Source organism: Netta rufina (assembly GCF_964035555.1).
Source record: "Netta rufina genome assembly, chromosome: 9".
Taxonomy (NCBI): Eukaryota; Metazoa; Chordata; class Aves; order Anseriformes; family Anatidae; genus Netta; species Netta rufina.
The window spans coordinates 17,606,406-17,618,510 of NC_140132.1; the positions used below are offsets into that span (position 1 = coordinate 17,606,406).

The following is a 12,105-nucleotide window of genomic DNA, read 5'->3' on the forward strand; positions in this document are numbered from 1 at the left end:
CTGGTTGCTTTGATGGAATCCTATGTGTCCAGTTCTATGTGCTTGAGCAGAGCTTAGAGGTAAGCTAAGTAACACATTTCTACATTTTCCTCAAGAGATATCAGGCACGTATTAAGCAGGTAAGAAGTCAGCGCATGATGGAATTGGTATAAATACCCAGTGATAGCTCATGATCTCATTATTTAAAAGTAGAGAATAGTTTGGTAACACTTTTGAACTTTGAATCCTGAAATCGGTGAGATTTGGTTTTGTACAGGAATATGTTGCAAAGATGAACTGTAAATCCTATGAAATCTGTTTTCCTAGCCATGATGAGAGCTAGTGGGAATGTTGGCTATTATGTACTGTGACATTTCCTTCTAATGTTGGGGAGTAAGAACTGGTGGAGAGGGGGGAGGACAGCTACAGAGCTCTTACTTAAACGTATTTACAAGCCAGCTGTGAGACTTGGGGATGCTGAAGCCTCCTTGGACATCTGAAGGTTTTCTTCCCTTTTACAATGTGAAGGTGGTTTAAAAATAGGTCTAACATGTAGTTCCATAAATGCCTTGTTCTTGCTACAGGTTTTTTATTCTTTTTTTTTGCCAAGTAACAATTCCACTTTTGTTTTTTCCGCATTCCTCACTTCTTTGCTCCATAGTAGTCAAATTTTTCTTGGTGTGAGCCGCTGTCTTACTCGGGCAAAGATCAAAGGGGAAATGTTGCTCTGTGATCCAATATCCCTACCCTTTAGGCCTTGGCGGTGTGTGTGGTGGGCTGTCTTATGGTGCTGATAACAGAATAGCAAAAAGGAGATGGTCGAAGTAGAACTTGATAGAACCGCCCTTGATATTCTCCAGGGTGGAGTTCTGGCATAGTGCAGCGTTCTTAGGGGCAGGCGAGTGTATACATTTTAAAGGAGCATTAATTGAATTGCTTAAGCATAGGGTCAGCTTGATGGTTTCTGGTGTTTTCCATCAAGCCTTGTGTTTGGTTGGATGACTAGAAACACCTTTGAAAGCTTTGAAAGCAACCTTGACTGCGCAGTCATTGCTATTTGCCTTTTTAGCAATGTAAGCAGTAAGTAGATTTTTTTTTCTAAGGCCGTAGCACTCATCTTGTCTGACTTCCCATCTAATGTGGATGGATTGATGAGTTTCACGTGGTGTTCCTCATGTCAAGCCTGTAACTGCAGTTAACAATGGTGTGCCTTTTAGAAAAAGTAGGTTTTTGTTGCTTAGAGACATAAGTGATGGGACTCAAGTACACCTACATCTGCTTGGGGCTGTTCTGAGCATGTCTCCGTGGATGCACTAAAACGCCTGGAGCCTGTTTACTCTGCAAGGAGCAGCAGTGCTATCACTGCTGTAATATTTAAATCTAGACGCAAACCAACAGGATGTTCAGAAACTCTTCCTTCTGGACCTGGACTTCTCAGCACTATCCCTTACTGATAATTCCTTTGGCTCTGTGGTCTTAACCCCCATTCATTAGCAGTGAGTCACACTTCACAAGACTCCTGGGAGCAGTTAAATCAATCTATCGGTTGAGCCTATTCAATCACTTGGCCTGTTTTAAAGGGTTTTGAGCCTGTTTTTAAAGGCTGTAACAATGAGATTTGGTCTGCACCACCCCGTGGGTGTGTGACACCTCTCTTTCCTCGTGGTTGCTTGCGGTCCCTTGGGAGCTCACACTTTGCAAACTGGCACTTTTGGTAACAAAGGTGGCTACTGAGTATGATGCAGGTTCTGGGGTGAAGCTGCAGCTGTGGTCAGGAGGTGGGAAAGAGGACAAGAGAGTGGCCCTGGCCCTGCTGGAGGAACACTGTAATTCTTGTGGAGAAACAGTAGAGTCTTACGCTTCTTACAATTTACCTGAGGTCTTCCTGAGTGTGCATTTTTCAATGTAATGTGGGATTCTTAACCCAGCCTAGCAGTGCTGCCCAGATAACTGCTAGGAACACCTACAGGACTCATGAGGAGGCTACTTACAGCCTCATACCTGCCTGCCAGCCTTTGGAGCTTGGTGCCGTTCCCTGCAAGATCCCTGGCTCTTCCTCCCATGGGTGACTCTGGCAGGGGGACTGGCATTCTGGCCTCATGCCCCGTGATCCCGTGGCGTGTTTTTTTGTGTGTGTTCCTTCTCATCCAGGCCAGGGCAAGGCTGTTAATGTCTGTCCTGGTGTGGTGAGCGTTCCCCAGGCTCTGCCTGCTCCAGCTTTGCTCTCAGCCACAGCTCCAGGCCCCTGCTGATGGAGACAGTTCCTTGGTGCCCCTTGGGTGCCGGTGGGGTGGCGGTAGTGGAGAAGAGAGCTCCAGCTGGCTGGGGTCACGGCGCTGATGGCTGAAATAGGGTCTGTGGGGAGAAAAGGATGGAAATGAGAGACATTTGGAGCCGATGCGTGCATGGTTGATGAAGGAAAGGATGTGGAAAGGATGCCACAGAGAGCAACGGTGGCGATGAGTGGCGATGCTACCATGTGAAGGAACGGGGCTGAGGGCACTCAAAAGGGCCCTGAGCACCGGGGAAGGCTGTTGTAGGGTGGCGATGAGGGGATTGTAGGGGAGCAGTGCCAGGCTCAAGCTGCACAGGGCGATGCGTGAGGTACTCGAGGGGTCTGTGAAGGGGGGGGGGGGGGCAGCGCAGAACCACCCCTGAGGGCCACGTAGCGCCACGAGGGGCTGCGGAGCTGCGACAAAGGCCGAGGGGAGGGGTCCCTGAGCCCGGTCCCGTGAAGGGGGTGCAGGGAGGGGGCTGTGGGGGGGGGGTTCCGCCGGTTCCGGTTCCGGCGGGGCCGGGGCGGGCGGGCAGGGGAGGAGCCGGAGGAGCCCCGAGCCTGCGCCGTGCGGGGCGGGCGGCGCTGGGACCCGCACAGCCCGGGGAGAGAGGGCACCGGGAGAGGGGGCGAGGGGCGAGAGGGGGCTGAGGAGGAGGAGGAGGAAGAGGAGGGAGGAGGAGGAAGCCGGGGGTCGCGGGAGGAAGGCGGAGGAAGAGGAGGAGGAGGAGGAGGAGGAGGAGGAGGGGCAGGGGCGCCATGGCGGCGGCCGAGACGAAGATCATCTACCACCTGGACGAGCAGGAGACGCCGTACCTGGTGAAGCTGCCCATCCCCGCCGAGCGCGTCACGCTGGGCGACTTCAAGGGGCTCCTCAACCGGCCCAACTACAAGTTCTACTTCAAGTCCATGGACGACGACTTCGGGTGAGCCCCCACCCCCCGTTTGGGGCACCCCCCCCCCTGGTCTGGGGAACACCCCCCTCGGTTTTGGGGACCCCCCCCTAAAGGGTGGTGGCTGGGGGTGGTGCCCCCCAGCACCCCCTTTTGGGGCTGGCCGCCCCCCCCCACACCATGGGGAGGGGTCCCTGCTGTGCCCCCCGCTGCCTGCATGGGGCTCCCCCCGGTTCTGTGTCCCCCCGGTGCCATCACCCCCCCCCCATTGTGTTTTAGGGGGCCTTGCATCTCCCCCAGGGCTCAGGGCCACGTTCCCTGCCCGGGAGGGGGGCTGGGGGCAGCTGTGCTCTCCCACCATCCATTTTGGGGAGCGCCATCCATTTTGGCAGCGTCCCCTCTCCCCCATCTCCTTGGGAGGAGCGGGGGAAACGGGGCCGGCTTTCTCCTCCCGGCCCCGAGCACGGGGCGAGAAGCCCCCCGCTCGGACCCTGGGGCAGCCCCCCAGCAGCCCCCGTCCTCTCCCATCGCTCCCTTTTGTGATCATCCCGGGCTCCTTCCATCGCGTGCGGAGGTGAGGCGGGCCCTGCTGTGCCTCGTGCCAGCTTTACGCGGGGCCTCCGTTGGCTCCCACCTTTGTAAAGTCCCCCGACCGCTCCGGGGAGCGAGCGTCACGTGAAGCCAGCTCCCGAGACCCTTTGTTTTGCCCGAGGTCTTCCCACAGCTGACTCTCCTCTGGGTTTTTTTTTTTTTGCACAGCCCCGTCCCGGGAAGGCAGCCTCCCTTGGCTCCCGCAGCGTGACCCTTTCCCATTCCTAGTGGGATTGCAGCGGGTTGCGTGAGCGCCTTCCTTTCCATTTTTTTTTTTTTTTTTTTTCCCCCTCCCCTCTGAAGATTTAGTGTTTACACTAGGTCTTGCGGATGGAGGCTGGGGCTGCAAAAGGCTTTCAGTTTTATAGCCTTCCTAGTGTCTTCTCGTTGCGCCAAATACCTCCCTAGGCTGCGAGCTTGGCTCGTACCGTAAGTTAAACAGGGCTGGGCCTGTTCGGGGCTTGGATGGAAACCCGTGTGGCTGCCTCAGCAGGGGGTGCTCTCCCCTCTGCAGCCCAGTGATCCCGGTGCCCAGGTTCCCGTTAGCTCGGGAGGTGCCAGCTTTTCAGATGAGGCTTGAAATTTGGAGTCGCTCCTTCGACCGCAGTCTGGGATGCTCAGCCTCCCGAAATTCCTCCTGACCCAGCGGAGAGCTCAACAGCTTCCCCGTGCTCTCCAGGCCGAGAGGAGCCCTCGGCCCTCGTTTTCCATCCGTTTCCCCCGCGGGATCAGTTGTCGGCGGATGGTTTCCTGTCCCTCAGCTGTTGAGCAGCGTTGGGTGCTACGAAACAGCTGCCTCTCCCCGGCGCGGAGGGGACCGAGTTTCATTGGTGGGAGAAGCAAATTCTCCGTGCGTGCTGTTTGTAAACAAATGCCTTGGGATCCTTTGAAATGTTGTTCTTGAAGGGAATTCAAGCTTGTCTTGAATGAAACATTGCCATGTGGGTGGGAGAGCGTCTGCAGAACTATAAACAAAGTTTGGTAATAAATAGCAGCGTCTCGAGCCGCGAAGAGGGGTCTGGTGGCAGCAAAGTTCTGTCTTGTGCCTTTTCATCCTCTGTTTCTTTAAGGCTCCGTGAGAGGAGGCAGATGGTAGATTAATGAAACTTGAAGATCAAGCGGCGTAGGGAGTTCTTGTGGATCCTAGCAGGGAGAGGGAACATTGCTCAGGAAGACCCAGCGAGGTTAGATGGGTCAGAAATACAGGAGGGGAGAGTTGGTTAGGACAAAGCTAACTCCTAGGGGAAGAAATGCCCTCTGGAAGGGAAGGTGTGTGCAGCCCAGCAGCTGCAGAGGTCTTTTTGAGCTGTGTGGAGGCTGTGTGTGAGCTGCCCATCCCTCAGTGAGGTCCTGCGGGGTGAATTGCATGGTTTGGGCAGCACGTGCCGAGGCCTCACGTGGAAAAGGGCCCTCGTGGCGGGGTGCCCAGGATGCCCCATCAAGAAGGAGGTGTTTGGGTCTCTGCTCCTGCCCAGAGAGCTGAGGAAAGGATTGGTGCTTGGCTGGAGCTCGCAGGGAAACGGCCAGACCAGTCCAGCTGCCGCATTGTCTCCGAGAAGCCCTGCAGCCCCAGGCAGCACTTGAAATATTTCAGGCTCCCCGGTAATTGGTGTCCAGGAGAAAGCAATCAGTCGGGCTGCGGGGATGGGAGGGCAGGAGGCACCTCAGCTGCTTGGTAAAAGCCTGTAAATTTATGAGTGATTAGCAAAAAGCAGCAAGATTAATGCTGGCTGTGTTCAGCCAAGGAAGGGCGTTGTGTGTTTGTGCGTTTATCCCTCTGGCCCCCTCTCCTCGAGGTGCCCTCTGTGTCGGGCAGCTGATCGACGAGGGGGCAAGATCCTACAAAAACATTGTAGATCCTTTGGCTTGCGCATTTCTGTAGTGCTCGGAGCTTTTGTGGGGTCCCTGTGGCACGAGGCGAAGTTCTCCCTGCGACCCAGCGTTGCTTCTCACTTCTGCTGCCCAGGTCGATTTGGTTTCTCCCTCTTCCTCCTCTTTCCAGGCTGTGCATCTCCAGCCAGGCCTTCCCTTCAGCTCACCCCATCCCCAGGGCAGTATCACAGCCGCGGTCTCGGTGTGTGGGATTTTTCATTCTTTTGTTTATCTTGTTAATATTTGTTTGCTCTGAGAATCAGGGCGGTGATGGAGCAGCTTCAGTGTTTACATCTCCTTGGAAATGTGAACTGAGGCTCCCCAGGGTGGCTGTGGGGCTGTCAGGCTACGCCAGGAGCTAATCCTGGTCAAAGTGCTCGGTCCCAAATCACGGGGACACCGGAATGGTGCCACATCTAGGCAGGAAGGAGGAGAAACGAGAAAAATTAACGTACCTGGTGGTGGGGAGAGGAGGTGCGAGCAGCACGAGAGCCTCAGCGTTTCTCTGCCTCAGCAAACAGTCGGAGGATCCAGCCTGTGCCCAGCTGTGTGGAGTGGGGACTTCAGGTCCTCCTGGACCTGAAGCTGCTTTCTGTGGATGTTGCTTCACTGGGAAATGTGGAGATGTCCTTCGGCTGCTAACGTTGGAGAAGGAAGGTTTTTGTCTGCAGCTGGAGTCTTTTGATCCAACGTTTTCCAGGTAAAATCTGTGCGGTGCTCTGAATACTTGCGAGATCCGAGTTCCCCACCAAGCCATGCGCGGGCTTTTTGGGGAGCTTTGGGCAAGCTTTTTAATTCTTGCCTGTTTTCACTCCTAATCTGTGCAATGGAAGTTTTAACAGAGCTCCTGTGCGCTTGTGAGCTTTGTGAGCAGGTGATGGTGTGAGTCTGAGTGCCACAGCTCCATAGCAGCACTCTGATCTCCAAGGTGTTAGATCTCCTGGGGACCTGTGTGGCCAGGAAGGGAACAGCCACGCTGACGGGTTGTGGTAGCGTGTGGTTTGTTGGGATGTGGGCTTCAGAGATCTGTAAGCATCCCTCCAGCCCCTGTCCCCCACAAGAAAGGTCGCCTTCTCTGTGCAGCACATCTTTCCCCGGGGCAGATCTTTGTGTGCGTGCTTCCCCCAGCTAACTGCTGGCTTCTCATCTGGCCGGTGCAGCTCTGAGGACGTCCATCACTTGACCTGTGGTTTCTTTTGGCTCTATTTTTGACTTGCAATTGATGCTACTCGTTGCTGTTGATCAAGGTGTTCCCACAGGGGCTTGCTGATGTTTAAGTAAGACTTTTCAAAGCAGTTTCAGTTAAACGAGTGCAATTTGTGCATCCAGGTAAGTCCTTAGCACCTGGCGTGAAGTTCTCGCTCCCTTGTCTTGCCACAAACCCTGGGGTGCCTGTAAGCCTGAATTTCTTCAGCGTGTGGACAAAGCTCTTGGGTGAAGCATCTCTTGTGATCGTTTCGCTCATCTCCACTTCCCTCAGACCTCTTCCAGGCAGGAGGGAGCAGCAAGGGACGTTTCTCCTGCAAGGGAACCTCCCTCCCTCACCTCATGTCCTCGTCCTGCGTTTGGGAGGACACCAGAGGCTTGGGCTGTAGCAGTGGGATGCTGCTCCTGACTGCAATCGCAACTTCAGAGCTGTGGCGAGCTCTCCCTAGGTCTCAGCTGTCAAGCGAAAATTGGTATCGAACTAATCATTAGCCCGGTGTCTCATCCAGACCTGCTTAATTATCACCTGCTCTCCACAGGCGGGTACGAGGCGGTGATTAGGGCGATGCTCTGGAGGCAGAACAAAGCGGGCCCTGCTGCAGTTCCCAGGGCAGGGGTCAGATGCCGTTGGTATTTGGCGACCTCATCTCCTGCACATGTGCGCTGGGAAGCGCGGTGACGCTCGCTGAAAGGCCGAGTGATTTATTTTTATTGCAGGATCTTTTTGAAATCGATGCCAGCAGTGACTGTCCTTCTGGCTTAAAGCGTTTTGGAGCTGGGGAGGGGATCCTAAGCTTAATAAGCGGTGTCAGTCCTGCAGCAGTGGTGAGCTGCTGGCCTGGTGCCCCTGCCTTCCCTGCCAGCTTTTTGTAGTGGGAGCTGAGGGGGGGGGGTTATTTTGCCTTTTTTTTTTTTTTTTTTCTTTTAATTTTGAACTGGAAACTTTGCTGTCTGCAGAAGACCTTTGCTTGTCCCATGCTCCCGGCGGAGAGTGCTTCCATGTCATCATGGATGTCACGCAGGGAGAGGTTGGCAAGGAGTCTGTGCTGAGGCTGTGAGTGAGCTGAAGCTCCTCCAAAACCGTGCGACTCCTCTGTACGCCCGCTCCCTTTTGCTGCCTCTGTCTGACAGCACCGGCCCCGCTGCGAGGTGGCCGTCACTTCTCTTCAGCTCTGGGCCAGAAGGTCAGCAGATAACTCATCCCTGGGGTGCAGGGAGGCCTGCTGGGTCTCGGGGGGTTCCCCAAATTGATGCTGGAGAGGCGAGAAGAGCTGAGGGAGATGGAGATCCGTGCTCCTGAACCCGTGGTGGCCGTGCACGCTGCTCCTTCTCCATTTCTGGAAAAGAGAAACAGGTCCAGCTTTCAGCTCTGTGCCCAAAGTGGCTTGCCTTACGAAATGAGGTGGGCTCTACCATGTACGTTTCCCTCCTCGGATGGAAATGTCACCTGGCAAACTGACCAGAAGCTTGGTCCCACTCAGCCACGCGAGAGACCGCAGCACCACATCTTTCCTTTGCCCTGCCCCAGAGGATAAATGCCCCAGAGCTGGGACGTGCCCAGGACACTGCCTGTGCCTGGGGTGTCCCGCTGGTGCCGGAGCTGCTCCTGGTCGTAGCTGCTGCTGGAGAGTGTCCCCAGGCGTGGTGGCGGTGGCCTGTGGCGGTGCCAGGGCTGGGGTGCACGTGGGGGAGGTTTGGTGGTGGCGTTTGCTCCTTCCCCAGGCTGTGCCGGGTGCTCTGCTGTTCGGAGCCGGCCGTCACGGCCCCGTAGGTGCCCGGCTTTGTCTGCTGTGGTCGGAGCCGTGCTCGCCAAGGCCACGCTGGCTGATGGCAGTGCTGGGTGATGGCAGTCCGATGGCAGTCGGAGCCTGGTTTCTTTGCCCAGGGGTGGCGTTCTGAAAGCCAAGTTAGCCAAATTGGGCCGCGGACCAACTGCCCTCGGGCCTCGTCTGTACTATGCAAACAATGAAGCTCTACAACAGCTATTGAACTTGTTTGCAGCTAGAGCTGGTCAGAATTTTCTTCTGAAATATGGTGTCGTGTCGAAGCCAGCGTTTTTCTTGGAGAGGTATTGTTTTCAATTATGTTTTTGATGGGAACGTTTCTTAATTTTATCCGCTCCTGTTGTCTCTGGAGAAGCAAAAAGGTCAGGAAACCTTTGCCCATCTGTGAGAGCGAAGCTGTTTTGGTGCAGTTCTGTGTGTTGAAACCATTTGAAGGGCTCTGTTTTGAATTCCTGCACAGAACAGAAACCTACCTTGATGTCGCAAGCGTTGTCGTGAAGTGAGGCTGTGTGCCCTGGCTGTCTGCCCCACAGCTGGGCACACACGGTTCGGTCTCTGACATCAGGTCAAGCACCATTAAAAATGGCTCAGAAACTGCCTTGGGGGCTTGGCTTGCACGTTGGTCGCTGTCACAGGAGCTGTTGATGATGGAGGAGGCCACTGCCCAGTCTTCCAGTTCCCAACGAAGTGCAGATTTAAGCATTTCTTCTAGAATCTGCTCGTTCCTGAAGCCTGGGTCCTAGCCTGCCCGCACAGCGGGTGTTGGAGCTTCCCAGTGGCAACACCAGAAGTGACCTCGCTTCCCTGGTGGCTGTGGGTGAGAGCAGGACCAGCACCTGGGGACAAAGTGGCCGGTGTTGGACTCTGAAGGAAGGTGGTGGTGTACAGGGATGGAGGCTGAGTGCTCTGAGTCCCTTAACAACTCCCTCTCCTTGCTCCCTGCCTCTTTCACGTGGGATTTCCCCACCTGCCCTCCCAGCAAACTGCTCTGTGGCTGGCCTAGGAAATGTCCAGGGCTTATTCTATGTCCAGGTTTTACCACCACGGTGAGCTTGGGGATGCTCGGGGCAGAAGGGCACTGTGAGAATAAGCAGAGAAAATGGGGGTCCCCCATTAGCTGCGTGATGTGTTTGGCTTCAGTCCTTTCGGTGGGCATCCAGCCCTCCGTCCTGACCTGGAGGCTGTGTGTGGGGAGGTGTAGGGAGCATAGTTAAAATTCCTCGAGTCCTTTTTGAGGCTCCTTGTGCTGGAAGGAGTGGGAAGCCTCTCGCGTGTCTGCGGGGTGGTTGCTGAGCTGCTCTGAGCCGAGGGTCTCTCTGCTGTGCTGAACTGCTGCTCCTCCACCCTTGACTGCATCCAAATAGATAGAACAATGTTGTGGTTTGGGATATTTGATCTGCGTAAAAGCCCGAGAAGGAAAGCTGGGCCTGCAGAACGCAGCACAGGCCGTGCCTGCAGGAAATTGCCTTCATGTTGTCACACCAGCTTCGCATCGCGGCGCGCATCCGACGAGGCAGCGGCCGGGGCTGTGTGTTTTCGGTGTTTCCCATTGATTTCCTCCTCCGTCCATCCCGTTTGTTATTTGGAGCCTGCCCTTCTGACCTGCGCTGGCTGGCTGGAGCTTTTGCACTAGGGGGATGTGGCACCACGTGGCTGTGTTGCTGCAGGGCCCCTGGGCCGGGTCGGCGAGTGAGGGAAAGCTTCGTCCTGCTGCTGGCCGCCTCAGGGAATTTTTGAACCAAATCCTTTCGTGAAAGCTTTTGGGGAGTCGCTGAAGTGAGGTACAAATACAGCAATTAATCTAATCGTTGTAATTTTGTATGTTTTTTTATATAATTCCATAGTGGCCTAGGAGAACATGGAGTTTTTGGCTCATGAGTATCGCTGTCTGCACAGAGCTGCTTCGGAAAGCTTGCGGAGCTGCAGCGTTCGTGTCTCCCTGAGCCCCTGCTCTGAGGCTCTCGGTTTCACTTGTTTCCATCGTTGCTGTTTTTGTTGTAGCAATAACATCGAGCCCGTGCAGGAACGGGCTGAAATTCTCTGGAGGCTTTGGCAGGCAGAGATGCCTGATGCTGCCCTTCCTGTGCCGTGTAATCCCGCACCGCAGCGGAGGGCTGGGGCTGCCGTCATTGTTGTGGCAGTTATTTATCGAAGGAGACGTGCCAGAGGTGGTGTTTTTCCAGAATAACTATTGAAGGCAGCAGAAGCAGCATTTGGGTACCCTGCTCTGCTCTGTCTATGGAAGAATTGATCCTGGGAGCGGCGACTGCAGGGGGGAATCCGTGTCTGGTCCTGGCAGAGGACAGGAGCTGTTAGGGGCAGCGCTTCCTCACGTGCCGTGGAGCAGGGATCTGTTTCTGGGAGAGCTGGCACCGGCTGCAGTGTGGGCAGGCTCTCCTGCTGCTTTTTGAACTGCCCCTAGTGTTTTGAGGGGAATTCACGTGCTGCGTGGCCCCTCTGATGGCTGGCAGCTGCTTCTGGGGTACGGTGAGGCTCTGCCGGAGGGGTCTGTGTTTTGGGAGCTGTGGCTCTGTGTGGATTATCTCAGTGGAGATGCTGGTGCTGGCACATCAACTTGCCCACAGGACTTGGTCCTTGTCCCTGGGCATCGCTCTGACCTGCTGGACACTCACAGTCCTTTCGTGCCTCCCTGCCCATGAGCAAATCGGTCATCCCCTGTGTGCCGAACCCCCAGGTCGGGCTCAGATCTGCACTGAGCAGTGTCAGAAGCGTGACCAGAAGCGTAGCTTGGCTGCCTGACGGGATCAGCCGGGCACAAGGCTGCTGCTGTGTTTGGCCCCAGGGCTCAGCAGCTTCTCACTCAAATTGAAGCTTTTTTTTTTCTTCACCCCCCTCCAGAAGCTGTGATGGGTATGCAAACTCCGTCCTGCAGTTTGCATACGGCTAACGAGCTGTCCCGGTTCCTTCAGCCCTGCCTAGCTCAACCAGTATTTTAGTAGTTTAGTGCCATTCACCCAGACTTGCCCGTGGGCCCAGCTGGGGCCCTGCTGTGCTGGAAACCTGTGCTGGGGCTTGGTGCAGGAAGTCTTGCCACTGCATTGTGCTTGCTCGTTGGAATGTTTTCTCAATGACTCCGAGAAGGGTGGATTTCCATGGCCCTAGCTGCACATCAATCCCCTGTGGCAGGCCTTCCTGTTGTCTTCGGGAGCTGGTAAATGCACCTTTAGGTCCTGAAGGGGCTCATGTGAGATGATTTCCCTTCCAGACAGAGCTGTGGAATGACGTCAAACTCTTTAGGTTACATAAATCCAGCTATTCCCAGCCTGGGCATCCTGGTAGGAGTTTCAGGAGGTGGCTTCGCCAGTCTTGAAGGACCTGGGAGCCCTCAGCCTTGACTTCGAGACCCCCTGCAAGCCAACATTTTGAGACGTGTGGTGACTTCTGGAGGTGGCTGGCCATTACCTGGCCTGCGGTGCAGTTGCCGGAAGGTTTTGGATGGTGTGTGGCAGGTCAGGCCTGGGGATTTGCAGTCAAAGAAGAGCAG

The 12,105-nt window shown here is 55.2% G+C and overlaps 1 protein-coding gene across 2 annotated transcripts in view; it reads left to right on the top strand.

Annotated features, from left to right (window-relative positions):
• Positions 1-3,013: 3,013 nt before the first annotated feature.
• DVL3 (dishevelled segment polarity protein 3) overlaps positions 3,014-12,105 on the top strand; it is a gene marked incomplete at its 5' end in the record, with an annotated part of 29,772 nt that continues 20,680 nt past the window's right edge. For both annotated transcript variants that reach the window (XM_084291627.1, XM_084291628.1), the window contains one exon: positions 3,014-3,180. In XM_084291627.1, coding sequence (XP_084147753.1) covers positions 3,014-3,180 — 167 coding nt within the window. The remainder of the gene's footprint in view (positions 3,181-12,105) is intronic.